This window comes from Furipterus horrens, unplaced genomic scaffold (assembly GCF_987537825.1).
Source record: "Furipterus horrens unplaced genomic scaffold, mFurHor1.1.pri manual_scaffold_3, whole genome shotgun sequence".
Classification (NCBI taxonomy): domain Eukaryota; kingdom Metazoa; phylum Chordata; class Mammalia; order Chiroptera; family Furipteridae; genus Furipterus; species Furipterus horrens.
In genome coordinates, this window is record NW_028327173.1 from 11,072,308 (window position 1) to 11,096,017 (window position 23,710).

The 23,710-nt window shown below is 53.8% G+C and overlaps 1 protein-coding gene across 3 annotated transcripts in view; it reads left to right on the forward strand.

Annotated features, from left to right (window-relative positions):
* PAX7 (paired box 7) overlaps window positions 1-23,710 on the forward strand; it is a 95,206-nt gene that overhangs the window by 55,133 nt on the left and 16,363 nt on the right. For all 3 annotated transcript variants that reach the window (XM_090271466.1, XM_090271468.1, XM_090271467.1), the window contains 2 exons: window positions 4,906-5,071; window positions 6,258-6,460. In XM_090271466.1, the coding sequence (XP_090127592.1) occupies window positions 4,906-5,071; window positions 6,258-6,460 (369 nt within the window). The remainder of the gene's footprint in view (window positions 1-4,905; window positions 5,072-6,257; window positions 6,461-23,710) is intronic.

Sequence of the window (23,710 nt, forward strand, 5' to 3'; positions counted from 1 at the left end):
AGAATGAACAAAGCCCCCCCCCCCCCCAGAAAAAAAATGGAGATAGGAATGACAGAACATTTGGCCTGGAGAAGAGAAGACTTGGAGGACATAGCTGCTCTGGGAGGCCCCAAGGGTAGAACCAGGGCCAATAGGGAAATGTCCCCAGTCCCGTATAAAGGTCTACAGAAATAAGAGCACAGGACTGGGAGCCATGGGTCTTGGTTCCCATGGGTTCCTGCCTCCAATCAGCTGCATCACCTTTAATAGGTCAGTTTCCTTTCCTGAGACTTAATTTTTCATCTATAAATAAAGGAATCAAACTATATGGTCACCAAGGCCCCTTAAAGTTCTAAGATCCTTACTGACAGTCAAGGCTGCCTCGTGAGATGATGAGATCCCCGTTACCAGAAGCATTCAAACAGAAGTGCAACGTTCAGTGTATCAGAGAGCCGGGAGCGAGGGTTCCTGCTGTGGACAGTGTGGCCGGGACCTCGAAGCCACCTGAGTATGCTTAGGTTTTATGGCTCTATACTTTTAAAGTCTTGGCCTCTGACTCTAAGTCTATGGTTCAGGGATTTTGCAATCCTGTGCCTTGTTTTAACTTAAATTTTATCTTTCAATTACAGTTTACATTTAATATTATTTTGTATTAGTGTCAGGTGTACAACATAGTAGTTAGACAATCATACACCTTACAGAGTATTTCCTTGATATTTCCAGTACCCAGCTGGCACCATACATAGTTATCACAGTATTACTGGCTGTGTTTCCTATGCTGAACTTCATATTCCCATGACTATTCTGTAACTGTCAATTCGTACTTCTTAATCCCTTCCCCTTTTTCACCCAGCCCCCACCCCCCAATCCCTCTCCCTTCTGGCAATCAGTTTTTACACCATCTTTTCTTAGTGGCCTTAGGAGATGGGTGGGATCGTGGAGTGGGTTCAGTGGTCTCAGAGATGCCTGGGTGTGAATTCCAGCTCCATCAGTTACTCCCTTCACTGTCAGTTTCCTCATCTGCAAAATGGAGATGATAGTAATAGGATCTGAGGATTAAAGGATGGCATGGAAACACACACACACACACACACGCGCACACACACACAGTTAGAAGGTGGCTGGCACATAGAAATGCCATAAGTTGGGGGGGGGGTCATTATTATTAACACTCTACCTGTTCTTGGTGTTTCCACTTCTGGCCACTCTTGAAACTCCAGGTTCATTCATCTGGCACCTCATTTACTGAGCACCTACTATGTGCCAGCGACTGGTCCAGGCACTGGGGATTTCAGCAGACAGAAATCTCTGCTGTCATTGAGCTGATACTCGATTAAACACGTCATTAGGTAAACATGTGTCAGGTGGAGTTCATAATTTAAGTGTGTTACCTCCCTCTGGCTCCCCTCCAGCCCTGCTTTTGAAGCCTGCAGGGTGTTATATGGCAACCTTGGTGTTTGGCAGAGACACCCCTGTCTCGTCCTGCAGAAAGCCGGAGCCGTCATGAAGGGTGGGAAAGGGGTGTCAGGCAGAAGGACACATACCTGGGGACCAGTAACATTTTTCCGGAGGAATCTTCATTTTTATACAGGTGAAGGCTGACCCCAACCTTGCATACATCTTCTGTGGAGGTAAACATATCCATTGTGTCCCAGTGCCTGTGTTTATTCTAGAAACAGGGGCCACCCTGAACCGAATCCCACTTTAGAGGGACTCACTCATTAGCAGCTTAAACCAAATCTTTTCACAACACTAGATAACATGTATGATGCACTTCTCATATGCCAGGCACGATGCTCAACACTTGACATACATTATTACCTTTTCCATCCTCATCATACCCAAGGAGGCAGGTAGGTATGATTAGTCTCTTCATTCGGCAGGTCAGAAATCTGATTTAGCTAAGACAAGTGACTTCCTGAAGACACAGTTAATAGACAGCTGTGCTAGGACTTGAACCCAAGTCTGCCCGTCTTATTCTTTTCATCTGTGCTGCATAGAAAAAAGGGCCAGACAAAATATTCAACTCAGCAACCAGAGGCTTCCCACAGAGTCTGCTCCCAGTGCTAGGTGTGGAAGGAGGGATCAGAAGTGACCAGGGATTCTGTATGGGGTGCTGGGCTGCTACTGTCCCTCCCAGAGGTCCCACTTCCCCATCTGTAAAGGAATGACTTCCTGGTATCACCTGTTGGCTTAGAGCACCCCCAGCTCAGCCATTGGAGGGTATCCAGTGGGTCAGTAGTTACAGATGCTGGGCAGTAGTTATAGATGCTGTTCCAGGCACTTTGCCTGTGTTAACTCACGTGAAGTCCAGATCCACCTAGGAGGTGGGTGCTGTTATTAGCCACATTTCACAAAGAAACTGAGGCACGCAGGGGTAGCTAGGAGTCAGCAGCAGGACTCAAACCCAGGCGGTCAGTTTCCAGAGTCCCTGCTGTTAACTAACAATCATGTTAACACTTTGTGAGGAGGGAGGCGCCTCCTGGAGTGGAGGCAGCCCATGGGAAACAGGACAACAAAGGAAGAAGAGGTGAGAGAATTGACGGCAAAGGGCATGTCCTTTCCTCCAGAAAGCCCTCCTGGATTCTGAGAGGTGAAGTTGGAAGCCCCTCCTCAGGACCTCCTTAGAGCGCCTCATATGCCACCTCATGACTGCAGTGGAAAGCGGCAGTCCCTTGAGGTGTCTGTTGTGTGCCCAGGCAGAGGGCAGCTAGGGCTGAATCCTGTTCATGTCCCTCTCCTGTGTCTTGCTTGGCACAGCACAGAGTCCCAGTAAAGGTTCGAGATAAGGAAAGTAAAAAGAGAAGGGAAAGGAACAGAATTGGGACAAATGCCTCCAACTTTATTTAGTGTCTTCATTTGAGGAAGAGATGACCCACCCCTAAGGAACAGCTGCCTCAGAACCAACTAAAATAGTGTGTCCCTTACTTAAGTTATTCTCCGACCATCTTCAAGATGTTTGCCATATTTTCACGGCCCATGTTGCTCTTTACTTTTTATAAAGTCAATGTATTTTAAAATAGAAGCCTCTGAATCTCATAAAAGGAAGACAATTGGAAATATGCACAAAGAAGAAAAAGATGATCAAACTCTTCCAGGAAGACTTCACCTTCAAAGGCTCCTCTCAGTATTAAAAAGGCAGGAAGGATGCATTGGCATTGAGCTAAGACCAGAGGCCTGGAGAAGGGGAGCGGCTTCGGGCTATTTACTGTCCCCATATCTCTGGCCATCTGGGACTTCTCCCCAACATGGGGCAACAGGAGTCCCACCCTTTGGGAAACGCTGAATGAAAACACCCCCATGGAAGCAGGGAGCAGCAAACACTGGGCATTCCCTCCGGTTCAGAGGCAGCCTCAGCCTGACTGGCTGGCATCTGTCCCCCCAGGACACCTCTGGGGAAGCCCTCAGTGCCCTGGGGAAGTGGGAAGGAGCTAGGACTTCCGTTTGATTTGGCCTCCAGCTTCACTCCTGATTTAGCTGCCTCCACTCCTTTCTTCGTGAATCCTAAATTGGTGAGAGCCGGCTGCTCTGTTCATCCAGCCTGGAAAGCTGCGCACCATTTCTCCCCTGGGAGAAAAGAGAAGCCACGCCAGGGACACATAAGCACCCCTCTGTCCAATGAGACTCCTCTCCCGCAAGTCAGCAGGCGTGGTCTGGAGGTTTGGGGGTCTTATGTGATCCTGTGCCAAGGAATATCGGGGTCTTCTCCCCACCAGAAGGCGCTTCCAACTGAGCCTTGTGGCGCCAGGCCCGGCCAAGCCATCTCTGCCTTCCCTTGTTCATTCACCCGTTCCACAAGTATTGGGTGAGCCCCTATGGATCGGTGAGCAGTGAGCGAGAGGTGCAGGGCCTCTGCCCGCAGAGCCTGCAGCCTGAGGGACAGACAAAGAGAAGCATCGCCCCAAGAAAACAGAAAATGGGATAACTGTGTGAGGAAGCACGCTTGTGGCCTCCTGAAGAAAGGCTGCAGGAAGAGTGTTCCAGTTAGAGGGAATAGCATGTGCAAAGCTTAAAGGTGGAGAGGTGCCCACTGGAAGCAGCTCCCGTTTCACGCACTAGTGCTCCTTCCTCTGGCCCCGCGTGGACCTTGTTGCAAATTCAGACAAGTGGGCTCTGGAAAGTCAGGCTGATTTAATTAACCTTGAACCTCGGATCCCTTAAAGACTATCATCGGTGTGGTCTTAGCAAGTTATTTGACTTCTGTGAGCCTTGGTTTTCCCTTCTGTAAAATGGGAAAAGGAGGATGTGTCTCGCAGTTCTTCTGCAGACAGACACGTGCAGCACCAGCACAGGGCTCGAATGACAGGGAGTGGCAGAGATGTGAGGTTGGTTTTCCACTGATGTTCCCCAAGCCCCTGTGTCTGCGTGCGGTGGGTTTCCCCAGTCAAGGGCGCCTGCGCTGTGTAAGCAAAGTAGGGCCTCAGGCTCCAGACCAAAAACTGATTTTCACATCTGAGTCTGGCAGGCAGGTCACATTCAGGTGAGTTCTAGACGTGTGGCTTCCTCCTTAGGGGCTTCCTGGAGGAGGCAGGAGTTGAGCTGAGCTTATGTGGGAACAAGAACAATCCCCTTTTGACATCCCTCGGGGCAGGAGCAGCTGCCATGGAAAGAGCACTGTACCCAGAGTCACACAGCCTGTCACGTGGGCAAGTCTCCCACTCTCTCTGGGTGTCGGTTTGCCTGCCTGTGAAATGGGGATAAGGATGATAAGCTTCTCACCGGGAGGTCGGGAGGATAGAAAGGGACCCGGCCTATGAAAGCTCTGCAGACCGTCCCCAGCAGCGTGAAGGAGAGGGTGTCCTCCTGTGGGGCAGGATGCTGCCTGGACCGAGGGTGGCGGCTGGGGGGACTGGTTCTGGCTGAGTCTCAGCTCTCTACCAGGAGCCAGGCTGAGGGCTCCTTTCTCTACTCCTGCCCCGCCCCCAGGTCTGGTTCAGTAACCGCCGTGCCCGTTGGCGTAAGCAGGCAGGAGCCAACCAGCTGGCAGCGTTCAACCACCTTCTGCCCGGGGGCTTCCCTCCCACCGGCATGCCCACGCTGCCCCCCTACCAGCTGCCGGACTCCACCTACCCCACCACCACCATTTCCCAAGGTGAGTGCCCGAGCCCCGTCCTGGCATCTTGGCTGCGCCCTCTTGTCCCTTTCCCCTTGGCCCACCTTATTATTCCTTAACAAAGAAGGAATAATAAGGGTTGTATATTTATGACCCTTCGTCTGCTTTCATTTGGACAGACTATATAAAGACAGAAAAGGTAAGGTCATGCCCTTGAACTTCTCGGCTCTGCCAACAGGCCACAGAGCATCCAGGTGAGGATTAACAAGGTCACTTCCATGTCCATGTTTAGAATGGAGCTTCTCAAACTGTAAACACACGTATTTCCAGAGTCTTGTTCAAATGCAGAAGAGATGGCAGGCCTTGGAGGAGGAGAAGGGTTCCTTTCCTCCCGCCTTGGGTCCTGTCTCCAGTTGTGCCCTCCCGTTCCTCTGCCCGCCCCCCGCCCCAGCCGCAGTCCACATCAGGAATTCCACTGCCTGACATCTGCCTCATGAAGCCTTGGTGGCCTCGCCTACAAGGGCTGGCAGACAGGCTGGAGCTCTGGAGGCTGAAGAGAGAAGCAGGGGACTTTTTCTGGGACTCTTGATGAGAAATTAAACCTTTGCTGAGGGTGATGGTCCTGCCCGCTGGAAGGCTGTACAGAGGGGCCCTAACAGAGCGGAATAGCAGCCGAGCAGCTAGGAAGAGAGACAGCAGTTCAAACCTTTGGCCACACCATTCATTAGCCAAGTTACTGCGCACAAGTGCCCCAGCCTCACTGAGCCTCAATTTCTTCATCTGTAAAATGGGAACCATAGTCTTGCCTCATACCCTTAGTATTTGTAAAAGCACCTGGCAAGGGGTCGAGGCTCACAAACTGCTATTGGGACAGACCTGGATAGATTAAGGGTCCCCAACAAGGTCTGACTTTCAGTCCAGTTACTTCACTAAATACCCAGTGTGTGCCAAGCACTGAATAGCAAGGCAGGTGCCCAGTTGCCTAGAGATAGTCTGGGATGTTAGTTGGCTATCGGTCCAGACTTGGCCGGTCCCTAGTGCCCTGGCCAGAAGCCCGCTTGTCCCGTTACAAGTATCAAGAGATTGTCCCTTCCCTCCACTGGATGGGGACTGAGAGAAGGGGGCTGATAGGTTGCTCTCCAAACAGAAGGTTCTTTCCCTGCCCTGGAAGGCCTACACTCCGTGGTGAGCCACTCGCTCAGGCCTCTCCTGGGTCTCTCCACAGATGGGGGCAGCACCGTGCACCGGCCCCAGCCCCTCCCGCCGTCCACCATGCACCAGGGCGGGCTGGCTGCGGCCGCGGCAGCGGCAGACACCAGCTCTGCCTACGGAGCCCGCCACAGCTTCTCCAGCTACTCTGACAGCTTCATGAACCCAGCGGCGCCCTCCAACCACATGAACCCCGTCAGCAACGGCCTGTCCCCTCAGGTAGGTGGCCTTGCCCCTCGGCCCAAGGTCCCATCACCAGATGCCCACCAGCCCAGGCCTCAAGGGCTCTAGGTGACCCAGGTTGGCTCTCCTTGGGGGAAAAGTCACTGTTGGGTACCTTGAGAGAGTTCAGATACCTTCGCTTGTCAATGTTTTGTGATCCTTGCTTGACCTTGGGTTTATCTTCTCAAACTGCAGACCTGGGTGGCTTGGTGGTGGATGCAGAGAAAATGTTTTCGTAAGCAAGTTTTCATACTTCTTGCCAACAAGCAAATGTATTGTAGACTTGCTCCTGGCCGGGGAGTCACCCAGAGCTTAGGAAGCTGGCCCACTACCCACCTCGTGGCTGTTCAGTCTGTGAAAGTCAGGCATTGTCAGAGCGTGCCTTCGAGGAGACTTTGCATTTCCTGTGGGATGCTGACCCAGGTGGTTGGGGCTTTGTTCTAGAACCAGGAGTCCTCTCTGGATTCTATCCGGTGTTCCATCTCCTGCCTTTCACCAGGACCATGAATGAAAGGCAGGGCCATGTCCTATGGGGGGAGAGAATTGTGGCTGGGTTCTCCAGGGAAAACTCTATTCCTACTGGGTCTTGGAACTCTGTTTACTTACGTGTGATTGGTTGCTGGTTAGGCCGGCCAGTCATTGCCTGGTGGTGCTATTAGAAGTCCTGGGACCTACTTTAAATGAAATGGGGGAAATAATGCTGAGGTTGATGGTGGTTAGCAGTGGGTTTGAGGAACAGGATTTGGTGATACTGGAAGTTCTAGTGAATCTGAGAAAGTGGTGAGTTCACTTTTGTAGCAACAGCAGGTTTTACCCTGTCTCCCATCTTTTGAATCATCTGTGGTGAGAATACACGTGATACAAGCTTACCTGAACAGCTTGGAGGGGGTTTAAATTCCAGCTCCACTGCTCAGGTGTTAGGAAAGGTAGCAACCTTGAGCCTCAGTTTATCCCCTGTTAAACAAGAGAGTGATTAAACAGAGTGTCACTGACCTGCTAAGAAAGGTGTTCTTCGCACTCATGTACTAAATGGTCAAAGCACCTAGCACAGAGCCTGGCACAAAATAGAGGCCAAGGAAACATCAGTTCTCATTTCCATCCCACCCCCACCATTACCAAGACAATATAATTAGTATAGAAACCTGACACCTGAAATAAAAGGGAGCCAAATGGGAAATCAGTTACAACCCCCACCTCCCCACCCTGGCTGTGTCCATCCAGCTGCCTATTTTTGTAAATAAAGTTTTATTAGCACACAGTCATGTTCATCCATTTATGTATTTATGGCTGCTTTTGTGCTAAATGGCAGAGCTGAGTAGTTTCAAAAGAGACCAGATAGAATACAAAGCCTAAAATATTTACTATCCGGCTTTGATGGGAAAAAGAAATTGCTATCTCCTCCCTGGCCTGAAACATTTCCAAGAATGTTAATTTTCTACGTGTTTTTGGTTCGTTCCTGTTTGCCTCTATTAATGTGTGTAGTTGAGGGCTAATTGCATTTTAGTTCCATCATTCAGTTGTAAGTTCCCTTCTCCTTTCTGCGCCTTGGTTTTCTCATCCATGAAGTGGGGATGATGTAGCCCCCACTTCATACGGTCACTGAAGACTGAGTGAGATGATCCATGTAAAGCCCTTAGCCCAGGTCCATGCAGAGTTGGGTGCCTGGCAAACATGCGCAGCTGAGTGCTTGAGTTCCTAGTGGTGACGCACCAGGACCCACGTTGCAGCGGGCGATGCAGCCTGCAGACCAGAATGTTTTCCCAGTGAAATCCAGTGGAGCCTCTTTGGGATTTAAGACCGGGACCTCCATCTCATTCATGCCAGAGACTAAGAGGCTGAGCTAATCTTCCAGAATCAGGAGGCAGACACAACAGGATCCTAGAGCTGGCTGGGTAGGGATGCGGCAGAGACCTGAGGGGTCCGCACCTGTGAATGTGGTCCTGACCTGGCCTCATGGTACCGAACAAGAGGGAGAAGCATCGCTTGGAAATCAGAAGAGGGACATTGAAATTATGTGGCCAGCCACCTCACTTTACTGATGGGGGGCCCGGGACACGTTGTCTGGGCCAGGGCTGAGTTCAGGACACCTGGCTCCCTGACCACTGCTCTTCCTGGCCCACAGCTATCGCGTGGGCTGAGGTTTATCCCCAGAGCAGCACTTCTGTCTCAGGGCAGAGGAGAGACAGCAGACCAGGGGTCCCTGGCTTCTGTAGGGTTATTGAGCAGGGGATTCAAGAATGAGGATGTTCCATGCACAGTTTGGGCCCAGAAATGAACCTCAACATGGGAGAGAAGGGGAAGAGAAACTGACCCACTGATGTGAGCAGCCAGATCCGGCCTAGACCTCTGTGGCTTCCTCCCCACTGCTCAGGGAGAAGAGGCTGCGAGGCCATGATGGATTGGGCAGCCTTCGGACACTTACCCAGAGGTTCCCACCAAAGGTGTGAAGACAGATGGAAGGTCTGACAGGGGCAGAGGGGACCAGGAGGTGAACAGCTGCAGAGGGGAGAGAGGGGGCTGCGTGCAGGGCGGACGCAGGGCCCGGCCATGTGTGCTTCTGTGTGCTTGACCCTCCAGGGTTAAGCTGCGAACACTTCCTGAAGGAAGGGGGCAGTCAGGGGGGCATTTGGTGCTTGTGCAGAAGTTCCCAGCATTGCTGAGCCCTGACACCCGGCACGCTCCCTCCTCCGTCTCAGCAGGCCCGCAGGACATCTTCAACACATCTCTGTGGTCTGGGGAGCGGTGGGGGTTCCCCAACAAGACTGATCCACTTTCCATGTCCTGTCTCCTCAGCACAGGGTGTGCGCCTGGTCAAGAGGGAGAGGATGGCCCCACGTGGGGCGGGGTTTCTGCCTGGGCTGTGGGCTGGCTCATGTCCCCTCACCCAGAATTACAGTAGCCTTGGCCCAAAGGGATAACATTGAGGGATGGAGTCGGGGGCTCTGCTGAGCACCTGCTTGTCACACTGGCTGGCTTGCTGCTGCCTGGGGAAAGTGTGTCCCCTCTCAGGGGTTGACCCCATCTTTGTCTCAGACCCAGCCTGGACAGTGGGGGCTGTGAGCCTCAGGGACTCCACAGAGAGACCGCCCAGCAGAATTTCACCAAGAAGCCATTTATGTATCTCAGCTCTGTGCCTGAGCCCTGACACAAGATAACAAATAGTTATGGGGTGCCCACTACGTGCCAGGCCCTGTTCTAGGCATTGGCCAGTGAACATAAGGGATGAAGACCCCCTGGCCATGTGGAGTTGGCAGCAGAATAGGGCAGACAGGCCATAAACATCATAAAACAGCACGTCACACGCTGTTTTCTGCAGATGTTGACAGGACAGCTGAGCTGTCTGAGCCCCTGTGACTCAGACCTGACATTCTAATCTATTGAAGGGACAGAACCAGGATTCAGCCCTCGTCTCTAAGCCTGAGCTCATAACCACTCACACTCCTGCCTCAGAAATGCCCACACTTGCTGTCTGTTTTGGAGGTGGGCTGGCAGCAAGAAGAAACCATCTCGGGAGGCTGGTACCTTCAGCTTGATGGAGGGGAAAGCTCCTTCAGCCCGCATCATGGATAAGAAAACTGAGGCCAGGACCGCAGGTTAGGGGCTAATGGGCAGAGCTGACTCAAACAGGTAAAGCCTTCCTAGAGGCTGGGGTAGCCACGAGGCTGGTTTCCCTCCCAGCCCCGCCCTCGCCCACCGCAGAGGCCAGCCATGTAGGATCAGGCTGTCAGCACTCAGCGCACACGTGCATTGGGTCCCTCTGGACAGGAAGACAACTTCTGCCCATGAGACCTCTCTCTCTGCTGGCTCTTTGGAGGCTGGGACCCAAAGACCACCCCCAGCCCACTCTGTCCCCTTCACACCAGCCTGAGGGTCAGTTACTTGGAAAACAATTTAGGTCAGCTTAGGACCAAAGGAGCCCTTTATAACCTGAATGGCTTTGAATAATCTGATATCTGCAGGCTCATCACCTCACCCCGGTCAGCATCTAGGAATCTCAAGCAGGGTGTGCTTTTAGGGGTAGTGGGCAGAGAGATAAAGGGGGCATGTTGGCCTGTCCTTAGGGATTCCCCAGTTCTGATGGGGCAGACACAGCTCCTGCCAGAAGAGCTCCTGGCCTCAGAGGAGGGACCCAGCTCCTGTCCTGAGGAGGTCATGTCCTTCGATGCCTTGGTGTGATGGTGGAATTGGAGCCCTCTCCTGGAGAGTCCCCGCTGTGATGGGAGGAGGCAGGCGCCCGGAAGTTGTTCGTAGGTGCAGCGCTTGCCCATCCAAGCTTCCAGAGAATCCGGTGTGAGGGTCATCTGGGCTGGGGACCAGAGACAGGGTGCCCTGGGCCGGGGGCTTCTTCAGGACCTGTGCCCAGAAGGCAGCTGGGGCCTCCTGATCCCCACACACTGTTGTAGATGCCGACTGTACCAGAAGGAGAAATGGAAACTGAGGCCCAGAGAAGGGGAGAAATTTGCCTCAAATCACACCACCCCACTATCAGTGAGTGGCCGAGCGGGTCTGCCACTCAGGGCCCCAGCCGGCTCCAGCCACTGCCTCTTGGTAAGGGGTCGTTTCGGTCTTGCCACCACTCATTTTGCTCTTCGTAATTCCCCACATTGGTGGTCCCCTCTGCTCCTCGCCAAAGCTTAACGTGAAGGAAGGTGTAAAAGGGATTTACATATTTAAAATTTCCCCCACAGTGAACTAATGAAAAATAGTCTCTAAATGTGCAGTTTGTCCCCTGGCCTCAGCCGCAGCAGACCAAGCCTCTTTGTCCTTTCCTTCCTGCGCTTGTCACAGTTACACTGGCAGCCAGCGTGGAACGAACACTTACAGTGGGTCAGCCATGGCTGAGGCTAAACACTGTACCTGGCTTTCACTCACTGAATCTTGGCAGGTCTTGTGACCTTCCTTTCCCAGACAGGAAACTCACTTGTCCAGGGTCATCCATCCATCCATCTGTGCATCCAGGACCCTGCCATGTGACAGGCTCCGGGGTGGGTGATTCTGGAAAGTGGCAGAGCTAGGATTCTAATGGCCCAGCTGCAGAGCCCACAATACTATTCTGCCATACCTGCCCGGGGAGGCTGGTCTTGTGGTCCATGTGGGAAAGCTGAGGTTTGCGGCCACAGGGGCACAGCCAGGTCAGAGCTCCCCTTCTTCCTGAGACCAGTAGAAATAAAGCTCAAGGCTTTATTTTTATTTCTTGATGAATGGGCTCTGCTGAATGCCTCTCAACAGCAGATGCCTACCTCTGCCCTCCTGGCATCATTCAAGGCTTCCAGGGGAGGCAGTCCAGCAAGGAAAGACACTCCATCAGCTGCACACCTATGGGGTGCCCAGTTCCGGTGTAAGCACTTTGCCTCTATGAAGTCATCCAAGCCCCATAGAAACCCTACACTTGGGGAAGCAGGCTCAGAGAGGTTAATTAACTTGCTAAAGGCCACACAGCAGGTGAGTGGCAGAGACATATTCTAAGGCAGACCTGCCCAACCCATACCACTGAACCTTTCATTGACCCACAGCAGGATGTAAGTTCAAGTCCACTCACTTTAGGGAACGGAGCGCCCCTCACGCGGTGGGCATGGGAAACTCCTTTGTCTTTCTCCTCTCACTTCCTCTTTGTGTTTCCCCCCTTTATTGGTGACGCTGCGTTTATAATAAGCATTTAAAATGAGTCTTGCTGGACCAGGGATGAGGAAGGAGGAGGGAGTGGGAGATTTGTAGGCAGGGAGACTGGGAGGGGGAGTGTAGGGTGTTAAATAGCCCAGAATTTTTAAAAAACTGATGCAAATCACTGGTAGGAGAGAAAATTATGTGCAATTACGTCCTGATATTGGAAGGTTTTGCCTAGCCCAGGCAACAAGATCTCATTAACAAGCAGAAAATAAGATTGAAATGGTGTGTAAAAGAGCTGAAAAATGAATTTGAATGCTGCGTTTGTCCACAATTACCCCCTCCTTCACACACATTTTATTGCAATTTTTTTATTATTCTTAATCTCTCCGTTCCTCAAAGCAGATTGGGGACATCCTGGCATTACCAGGGCACTGGGAGGAGGTATGGAGGATTTCTTGCTCCCCTGAAAGGGGACCCTTCTCTCGCACATTTTCCAAGGTTGGGTTTTGGAGGGATCAGAATTCATTTCTCCGGCTTAGTGGGTTGTAGGAACATGGGGCTTTAACCCTAGCCCAGCGCTCCTCCGGGACCCGCCAGCTCTTCCTTCTCCCTTCCCTGTGGCTCTTCTGCTTCCTCCTTCCTTCCCTTTGCCTTCTCCAGGTCTCTCCTAGGCTTTCCCTTGGCCGAGAGGCCTCTCCCTCAGGCCCCTGGGCAAGAGGAACAGCATGGCCTTTGCTGATGAGCAGCTCTGGGTTGAAGTTCTGGTTCTGCCACTTCATAAAATGCTGTTTGGCCCTGAGGCAGCTTGGTTAACCTCTCTGGGCTTCATTTTCCTCCTCTGAAGATGGGAGTAATAATAATCCCTACCTCTCGAGGGTACCACGAAGACGAAAGGAGAATTTGAGTAAAGTGCCTGCCACATAGTGGGTGCTTAATAAATATGCATTCACCCCCCCCCATTTATGCCCTGTCTCCCAGCCCTGCTTTACTCCCAGCCTGTCTCTTCCATCTCGTCCCCTGTCCCTTTCCTCTCTCCCTCACTCCATTTGGTTGAAAAATAACTGAGTTGGCTTCCAATCCAGAACAGCGTGGGGTGTTCTGCTTCCCCCAGTCTTGGGAAGAGAGGACGCTGGGGTGCAGATAGCACCCTACTCTGCAGAAAGCACAGAAAAGGCTACCCCCCACCCCACCCCCAGGGCTCTGGGCAAGGATCAGCTGGGACGGAAGGACTGACTACCTCCCATTGGGAGGACGCTGGCTCTGAGTGGTTTTTCCCAGGGTTGGGGAAGAGCTAACTGAGTCACTCGATCCACTCACCCACCCATTTCTCACCATTTCTCACCATGACCAACCGTGATGGTGTGGGGTCAGAGGTCAGCTTGTGGAAAGGGCCAGGAGTCTGTTGCCAGATTTTCTTGGGCCTGAAGCCAAACTGGCTTCCATCGTAGCCAGTGACAACAGCCCAGCACCCAGAGACGCCCCTGCCCGTAGCCATATCTGCCAGCCCCTTGTCACAGCTCTGGTCAGGGCATCAATGGAGGGCTGTGGAGACTGTCCACTCAGTTCCTCAGGCGTCCCCTACCTCCGAGTGCCCCTTCCCCTTGACCTTGGCCAAGCCAGCCACAGGGCTTGGAATTGGCCAAGGGGCCCTGGGCATCCTCGAGCCCTTCCAGCCCCTGGCGGGACAGGTCTGGCCAAGATCCTGCCAAGATCCTGCTCTCACATCCCGCTCTGCCTTTGTCCATGGTTAACCTACCTCAGTGGGAAAAGCTGAGCTATTTCCCCCCTGGCGGCTCCTCGCCAAACAAAACCACCTGCTCATGTCAATCAGAGGCCTGGCTCCAGCCCACAGGGAGAGACCGGGACAGAACCTCCTCTCCGGTGAAAACAGACCCGGGTTTCTGTCTCTGCCCCTCTCACCCTCTTTTCCTGGGTGCAGGGGTGCAGGGGAACAAGGGGGTGGGGGAGAGAGGCGAGACCGGGATCAGGAACTTTCCAGACTGCTGGTGAGCTGGAGGGAGGTGAGAATCATGCTCATGCACAGGTTCTGCTAGAAATTGGGGGGGGGGGGGGGCTGGTGTATTGTCTGGCTTCAGAGTGACTTTGGAGTCTTTTACCATTGAAGGAGCAGCAGGAGGACAATCCTGGCCTTTTCTCCTTTCTTAGAGGACCGGGCAGGATTCTGGGATGATGGCGTCTTGAGCCCGCCTCCCTGAGGGTGGGCAAGAGATGGAGCTGAGGGCTGCCTTCGAGGGCCAATGTGGGCCTCTGCTGGGCCCATCGCTGAGGCATCTGCAGCAGGCTAGACTCCGCACCTTCGGAAGGTGTGGGCAGGAGCTTACCTGCTACTTCCTGGCCTAAACAAGCAGGGGATGCTTCCGCGTACCCCTCGACATCAGGGACCGTGGTCTTCAGGAAGACCATAGGTGAGGCAGTGATAGCAGGTGCAAGATGATTTATTTGGTAACACACAGAACTCAGTGCCTGGCACTGAGTAGGTCTCCAAGCACCGTTGACAACCCCCAGGAGTGCTGCAGGCCTGGTAACGAGTAGCTGTGTTCTGTTCCCAAGAGCTTTTAGAGGCAGCTGATCATTTAGTTTGCACTTGAATGTCATTACATGATTCCCTTCAAATTCATTTATCAAGCACAGCCTATAGGGAGGCTCAAAAAGGAAATACACACGGCTGTCTCTGCTCTTACCAAGTCTGTCTGGGGGGAGATAGTACTCCATGCCCCACCTGGTCAAGCAATGAGAGAATCAGTTGTTGACATTTTAGTGGGATTTTTGGTCAGACAGGATAGGCAGAGCAGAGGAGTTTGGAGAAAGGAAGGCGTGGCCACAGAAGGCTTCCTGGAAGCGGAGTCTCAAAGGGGAGGTAGGATTGGCTCAGGGATAGGAGGTTGGTGCAGACCAGACAGTAGCAAATCATATGGTAAATACAAAAACAGTGTCTAATTCAGATACATCATGGACTCAGTGGAATGATCCTACAGACCAGGATTTGGATCCTGGGTCCTCTGCTGACTTGCTCTGTGACCACGAGCAAGTTACATGAGCTCTCTGAGCCTCAGTTTCCCCATCTGTGCAATTAAAAAGATGGATGAACTGCCAGTAAGGAACCTTCTTACTCAGAGTTTGATTTTGTGGCTTCTTTGTATGAGCGTGTGAGTCACAGCCTCTAGATCTGCGGGCAGGGCTGGCCCTCCTGTCCTGCACCTCCTTCCCTAACCCCCCTGGGGCCACAACCTGGGTCTGCCTGCTTCCCATTTAGCTGTCCAGAGCTGCCTGGTTGGGTGGGAAAGAATGCAAATTGAGGATTTGTCCTCCTTCTTGATTAGCATGGGGGCTCTGAACGAGACAGTCCCCGCAGATAGAGGGGAAGAAAATGAGGGAGATTAGCAATTAATACGGCAGGCAGATTCAGAGCTGCTCAGGCCTGTCCCTGGGGTCCTTAGCGGGAGGGAGGCCGCCAGGATGGCCGGCAACCGGACCCGGGAGGCTGGGCGGGTGAGACCCCCGGCAGGAAAGACAGGGGTGATTTGGAGGGTCCCCGAGGGCCATGCTCTACTTGCCTCCAAGACTTTGCACCTGCTACTTGCTCTGCACAGGACTCCTTCTCCAGTGCCCCGTCAGCATCTCACTCCCACTTCTACTTAGTATCTGTTCAGGCTTGGCCCCTTCCAGGAAGCCTTCCCTCAGCCAGTCATGGGAGGGTTAGCTGTGCTTTCATTGTTCATTTCTCACACTTTATCTGTATATTAAAAATACTTGTGCAAATAATAGTAATAATGGTTCAGGTTATTTTTTTGAGCACTTAACACAGGCCAGATGCTATGGTATTTAATCTGTATTACACCTGTTTTGGAAGGGGAGGGTCTCAATGACTTCTGTCTTACAAATGGGGGGACAGGGGCACCAAGCAGTTGAAATAATTTGCCTAAGATAAGCTGCTAACAAGTAGCTGAGCCTAGACTTGAACCCCCCTGCTTGGCTCCAGAAACCACAGCAAAAAATGGTCTGTTTTTCACTTACTGGTGACTTCTTTGAGGCCTAGAACGTGACTCTTCGATCTCAACTATTTATTCCTAGTGCCCTAAGAGGCGGGAGAGCAGGGGCGTCAGATGCAGGCTCTGGAATCTCTGGGCCTGTGCCCAGTCCCCAGCGCTGTCACTTCCTACTTGTATGACTTCAAACAGGCTCTGCTCGGCCTCAGTTTCCCCCTCTGCAAAGTGGGGCTAATAACAGTTCCTGTTTCATAGAGCTAATCTGAGCTGATACATGCAGCGCACGTTTGTTGGTGTCTGGCGCAATGTGGGTAGCTCCCAGGGCCAGCCAGTGAGTTAATGCTCCCCCAGCACCTTTGAGTGTCACTGCTTCTCCCCATCCAGGTATCTGCCCCACCCCAACCTCAGCCACGGGGCCTCCCCTTCTCTCCCAGCTCTCACACCTGGCCCTCTCCCCAGCTGTGAACGCTTCAGGGGACAGGTGTTTTCTGCTTCCCTAAGAATTCTGCTTGGGGCAGCTGGGGCTTCCAGGAGCCTCAGAGATGTGGGCCATTGTCCCCCAAGGCATCACTGGGACCCTCGGAAGGTCAGGCCTGAGTGCCAACTCTAACTCCTGTGCAGGCTCAGCAAGTCACCCAACCCCACGCCTCTGTTTCCTTCTGAGTGACAAGGGCCAGCCCTTTCTTTGGAGGAAGGGCAGCCTCTAACCCCAGCCAGGCCTGCCAGCCCACTTGCCTTCCCTTCCAGCCAGTCTCGCCTCCATGGCCTGTCCCTCATCCCAGAACTTTCCCTTGGGCCCCACTGCTGAGAAGGTAACCTCTGATTCTTTTCTGCACACTGCCTCTGCTGCCTCTTTCCCTCCTTGCCCTGTTCTCTCCCTCCAGTACCTGCTTCTGCCATCCCTGCCTCTCCTCTCCCTTCAGCCTCTGTTCCCCTTCGCCCCATTTGCGCCATCCCCTCCTTACACCTCTGCAGACAAGATCCCCTCTGCCCCTCCCCCCTTGCCTTCCTTCAGACCCTCTTTTCCTCCCTCCTTCCTTCGAACTTCTCAGACCCAGCCCCTCCCCACTCTTTGCCCTAATCTCTCCCATCCTCCTCCACCCCTTCTCTCACTTCCGGATTTCTCTTGCAAACACCTTCTTTCTCCATCTTCAGCCCCTCCCTCCCCTGTCCCCCTTCTCGACCCCCTCTCCCATTCCTCCTTTCCCAGTGCCTCCCCTCCCTTCTCTCCAGCTTGTCCAGCTCGCTCACGCTGGGCCTGCAGGCCTGGCTGGGTGCAGGTTCCGGGAGCCGGCCGACCTGGGTCCGGGCAGGGGTGGGGGCGATGAGGAGGTGGAAGGGGGGGATCTGGCTGGATCAGCCGCCCCTCCCTGCGCCGCCACCGTGCCACTGCCACTGCTGCTGCTGCCGCCGCGCCTTTGATCCATGGCCCGAGGCCGCCTGACAGTGGAAAATGCGGGGAGACAAAACCACTCAGTCAAAGTGATTCCCAACAACTGCCTCCCCGAGATAAGGACGCGCTGGAGCTCGGGCTCAGCGGCCTGCTTAATTCCTGCTGCCTGGCCTGAGATGGGGAGCCGCGCGAGCCGGCCGGCCGCCCCCAGAACGCTGAGCCCCCGATGCCCAGCGCCAGCTTGGGCTGTGCCTGTTGCCGGGCCTGTGGTCGCGGGTCCTGCCTTTGCCGTCTGTCCCAGGTGAGCTGTGGCTAGGCGACAGGGCTGGCGAGGCTGAGCCAGTGAAAGAGGCAGGTGGGCACTTACTTCCTGGGCAGTGTTTCCAGTACCGCCTTCCTCCCCACCCCCAGCCCGTTCATCAGTCCTCCTACCCTGCACTTGCTGGGACATTCTCTCCCCTCTCTTCACTAGCCACACCCTATTCCTCTCTCTGGTCTCAGCTCCTGGTCATTTCCTTCCAGAAGCCTTCCCTGTTTTGCCTCTGAATTTTAATCCCTTGGCCTGGCTACGTGGGACGGACCACCTGGAGGTCCACCTTTGCTTTCTAACCACCTTCCTTGGGGGTTAGGTGATCAGATCATGGAGAGTGAGGTCAAAAGGGAGCCTTCACCATCCCGCTCTCAATCTTCTTGGGGCTGTTTGTCTTCAGGGGCAGAGAGAGCCAGTGTGTTTGGGGTGATGGCAGGGGGTAGACATGGGGAGGCAGATTCAGCTCAGGATGAGGAAGGGCTTTTCACGGCAGAACTGGCGGGGATGGACAGTGAAAAGGGGGCCCTAGCCAGTGTGTCTCAGTTGGTTGGAGCATCGTCGAGTAACCGGAAGGTCCCCAGTTTGATTCCCAGTCAGGGAACATGCCTAGGTTGCAGGTTCGATCCTCAGTTGGGGCCTATGCAGGAGGCAACTGATCTACGTTTCTCTCTTCCCCGTCTTGAATGAGAATAAAATAAACCTTTTTTAAAAAAAGGAAAGGGGGAAGAGTGCAGCCTTGTAAAAAGCAGTGAGCCTGCCCTCTGTGGGGGTGGGTGTGCAGACACAATCTGCTTTTGTCAAGACTGTTGGAGAACCTGTTAAAGATCTAAATTTCCAGGCTCAACCCAGATGGACTGACACAGTAGGTCTCTTGTGGGCCTGGGGGAAACTGGATGTTAAAGGAGGCACCATCCAAGGCCGCAGGTCTGAGGCACCTCTGAAGCGTTGGACTGGGGGGCTTTCACCTTGTGAACACCACTGAGAGCCCCTCTGCAGCATCTTCAAGTTGGAAGGCACCTGAAAAAGAGTTGACCCACAGCCTCCTTTTCAAAACAGAGACATCTGCAATAATCTGCCCGCTTTCCACTGCCTAGGGAGACTCAGGGGGTAGCAGGGCTTTTCTGAGGGCACGGGGGGCGTGGAGGGCACGGGGGGCGTGGCGATGGCCCGGTCATTGCAGAGGGTCAGTGGACTGCCTTGTCACCTCTGCCATTCTGCTCCGAGTGGTGTGGACAAGCCCCGCCTTGGCACAAAGCCCTGGGAAATCTTCTCCAGCATCGAGTACCAGACAGGAGATGAAGAGACGTGGGTAGGATGTGTGATGGAGACCCACCCCTGCCCACCTCCTGTCCCTCCACCCTGTTGGTCTATTGGGGACCAGCAGAGAGTATCTGAGGATTAAGGTTCTGTGAGGGTCCTAGTAAGTGTCTTACACAAAAGGAATGGGTCCAGGCTGGAACAGCAGCATGATGCTCAGGGCAGAATCTCCTGAGCCCCCCCAAGGGACCACCCTGCCTCCCCCACCTATAGATGATGCCCTCCCCTGCCCCAGACACCCTAAGCTCCTCGCTGACTCCAATCCCAGTCACCTCCATTCTTCCTCTCCAGGTCTCTGGGGAAAAGCCGCTGTCCCAACCAGGGGCCTGTCCTGCTTTGGTCCCTAAAGTAGCAAGGTCGCTGTTTTGGCAAATGTGACCATCCATATATTAGCAATGGCACCCCTCATTTGTTCAGAACCTGGCAAGTCAAGCAGGTATTTATTTATAGCTGTTTGATCCTCACAAAACCCTGGGGGCCTGGAATCATCATGCCCATTTTGCCGACTCAAGGTCAGCAGCAAGGGACATTGTCAGGCCTGCGCCAGGCGGGAGTGAATTCTCTCCTCCATGCTGAGCCGCCAGAGCAAGCAGGGACTAGACCAAACTCTTGCTCCTCCAGGTCAGGTCTGCACTTTAACAAGTTCCTGGGGAACCCATGTGCACAGGAAAGTTTGAGAAGCCTGAGCTGAAATGACCTCATCATGCCCTCCCCAGCTCCCCAGCTCCCCAGCTCTCAGATGCCCTGCAAGCTCCCTGTAGTGGGAGAGTGGACTGACCACCCAGGACAGCAGAGGAAGGAGGAAGAAAGAGGCCTGGGAGAGAAGCTGAAAGCCCCCAGGGGTCCAGAGGAAGAAGAGGGGCCAAGGAGGCAGGCTGAGGGTTCCTCTAGCCCTATAGTCCTGGTCTGTGCTCACAGCCAGCTGACTAGGGTGCGAGCCTGGCACCCCAGCAGGCAGGCTCACTCCTGGTGTGTGAGCTTCCGGGCTGATTCAGGAGGCACCTCCTGCTGCAGGTGCAGAGGGGCGGTGAGCAGAGGGGTCTGGAAGTGGACAGATAGACAGACAGACCCAGAGAGAGAATCAGGGTGTGAGATGCTGGTGGAGAGAAGGGAGGTGGGTCCAGGCAGGCACTCAGAGCAGTCAGGGAAGGCAGGGGTGGAGGAGCAGCGGAGACAGAGGGGAGAGGGTGCAGGAGGGAAGCACACAGAGAGAGAGACGCCCAGAGGCTAAGAGAGACAGAAACAGGAAGAGAGAGAAACAGAGAAAAAGAACAAGAGACAGAGCAACACAGAGAGAGGGGTGCACACAGGGACAGGGACAGCCCTGCCCCCTCCTAGCCAGTGCCTCTGGGAGGGAAGGAAGTTCACCTTGGGTTCCCCCGTCAACAGGAACAGCAGCAGCCCGGTCCCCTCATTCTCTGTCTCTCTCCCACCCTCAGTTCAGGTGTGCGTGGCAGGGACCTTTTCCCAAGCAAAGGGGGCTGCCCGGGCCTGAACCCCAGATGCCCTGCTCCCAGCCCTGGCCTCCTGGTATGGCGGTGGTTGGTCCCAGAACCCCGGGAGCCCAGGGTGAGAAGTCCTGCCCTTTTGCCAAGTGTTTCCCTTTAGTTCCAGATGCCACCCTGACAGGTGCTCCCCTGTGATTAATGTTCCCACCCACTAGGCCTAGGACCAGCCCCTCCTCCCCAAACCAGAGCGGGTGGGTGTATAGACAGCACCAGGACCAAGCCTTGCAGAATGCCCTTCTGGCCCCTCCCTCTTTCTCGACCTTTCCCAGCCACCGGAAGCAGAGAAGAGATCCCTCCTCAAAGCCACCCTCAGAGGAGCCAGTTGACTGCGTGTTCGTTCAAGGCTCTGTTTTCAGTCCCCATCTGTGTGACGGTGGTAATTAATGATGCTGCTGCCGTGGTCAGCAGGCCATGTCAGCAAAGCGCCCGGAGCTCCTTGGGGCAAAGCTGGGAGGTTGCTGGGGGCCTGCTGAGAGGCCCCCCGCAGCCCTGAGAACAGAGTCAGTAATGGTGGACGCGGGATGACTCGTCTCTGCCAGTGACTCTGTGAGGTGAACTTGGCAGTCGTCAGATCATATACGGGGCGCACGGGCTTCAGCAACTTGAAGGCCTAGTGCCGTGTGGCAGGGGTGCAGACCATAGGTACTTGGGGGGCAGAGCCAGGTGGGTTGGGGGACTGCTGTCAGAGTTGGGGACCATGGTTGGAGATGCAGGTTGAATGTTGCATTGGTCGTGGTTGAACTGGAGAGTTCTTATCTAAGTTAAATAGTAGATTATAAAATGTAGATGATCTAACCCTCCAGTGGGAAACAGCAGTTGTCAGCTGTGTGCTCTTGAACTCTCTGGGCCTCAGTTTCCTCCACTGTGGTACGTGGAGGACAGTTGTACCTATTTCAGAGGGTTGTTGGAGGAATAAACGGGTTAACCCATGAAATACTGGAGATGCTGCTGGGCGTGGAGTAAGCACCGACGAACTCCGAGTAGGATCACGAGTGGGTACAGCAGCCGGGTCATGGAGTTGAGCTGTAATGGGAGCTGGGGACCCAGGCTGGCATTAGGGAGCATGCAGTGTAGGTTGGGGTGGGGACTCCATTCGGCTCCCTTTCCCCACTTGCCTGGGCAGCCCCTTCCCGTGTACCCCAGGCAGTGCCTTCCCTGCCCCCCTCCCAGCACCCACTAGGAAGCTACTATCTCCTCCCGCATCTCTCCTGCGCCCTGGGACTGAAAAGAGACAGTGTCTCTCTGCGCAGCCCCCAGCCTGTTGTTTGTTTGGTACGTCGGAGCCGTGGGCACGTTTTTGTTAATTTTGTGGCTGCCTTTATCAAATGGGGATTCACAGGCGCTTTATCCTCGATAAGTGGATTAGTCAGTGTGCTAAACAAGACGGTGTGGGACTCGGGGGCTGCTCCGGAGAAGATATTTGTTTAGAAAAGAATGAGCCTGGGCTCCCGGCCCTGTGCAGGTGAGGCAGGCAGGGCTCGAGGTAGCTGGAGGGCCCTCTGTGCTCTTCCCTGGCAGGGGCGGGGGGACCCCTTGTTTGTAGAAACTCTCTACAGTGCAGGCAAAGAGTTGAGGGGAGGCTGGGTTTCAGGAGGATGGTCCCTGGGTCCCTCTGGGGAGGGGAGAATGGAACCCTGCATTCAATCCAGCTTCCTGGGCGCGTTTGGAGAATGTCGCCTCCCTGGGCAGCAGCTTCCTCTTCCCCATCTCCCACCTCCCTCCACCTTTCCCTCCTTCCCTCCCTTCCTCCTAGTTTTTTACTTCCTTTTTGTTCCCCTTCTTCCTCCATCAAACACCTCCAAAAGCCTTTTGCTAAGTCCTGTGAGTCCAGACATGGGTAGGCATGATGGTCCTTGCTTTTTTTTTTTTTTTTCCCCTTAAATTTTATTTATTTATTTTTAGAGAGAGAGGAAGGGAGAGGGGAAGGGAGAGAGAGAGAGAAACATCACTGTGTGGTTGCCTCTCGCGTGCCCCCAACTGGGGACCTGGCCCAAAACCCAGGCATGTGCCCTGACGGGGAATCGAACCAGTGACCATTTGGTTTGCAGGCCAGCGCTCAATCCACTGAGCCACACCAGCCATGGCATGGTCCTTGCTTTTGCCGACAAAAGTACAAAACAAGCCAACAAATTAATAGGCCCCCGAACAAGGCACAAGAGGCAATTCTGGTTGCACACAGGGCTCCTCAAACCTCTCTCCAAAGTAGTAGTTGAGTGTGTTCCTTTCCCCTGAGGCCCTGCAGGGGGGGTATCACACAGACTTCCATGGATTATCTTTAAAACGCATGCTCATTTTGCATTCTTTGCCAGAGTGGAGCCGTATTTGTTGGCCATAATAATGAAATAAATTAACATCAGGTCAAGTTGACCCTCCAGGAAGTTGCACCATGTTTAGCTTGTGAGTGTGCATGGCACGTGGTATTGCAACGTCATGGATGTTGGCAGTGAGGGAGGAGTCCAAGATGACTGGACGTCTTGAGTGTGAGTGACCACGCGGGTCATGAAATCATAGACAGAGACAGGGAGCACAGGAGGAGGACCTGCATCGGGGTGGATGTATGGAGGTCAAGGCCAAGAGGTCAGGGCAGAGATGTGGATTTCAGAGGCATGTCTCCACAGAGGCCCCTAGGGGGAATGAGATGCTGAGGTTCTGAGAAAGGAGAGAAAGAGTCTGGGCAGACGCTTGGTCCAACTGTTCCCTCCAGGGGATCCAAATGTTTATTTCCCCCTTATGTTTTTAATGAGTGGCCATGATCTTGAGGCCCCTGCTCTGGGCTGCAGCAAGAATCTGGCTGAGGGTGAGAGGGGGGAAGCAGAGAATCTAAGATGGAAAGAAAAGGATGGAGCAGAGCATTTGGGTCCCCAGCTGGTCCTTAGCAGCGTCTGTCCTCCCCAAGCTGCCTCCAGCTGAGTGTCATTTTGCTATTTATTTACATGTAATTATTGCTATGAGGTGCAGATATTAACGCTGTCAAGAGCAATTTGCTCTGACATTTTTCACTCGCTCAGTGCCCCCGCCACTCTCGTTGGAGCCCAGGGCTGTCCCTGCTCCGGCTGCTGCGCGCGCAAGGTGGCCAGGGCGGGAACCACCCAGCCGGCAAGGAGT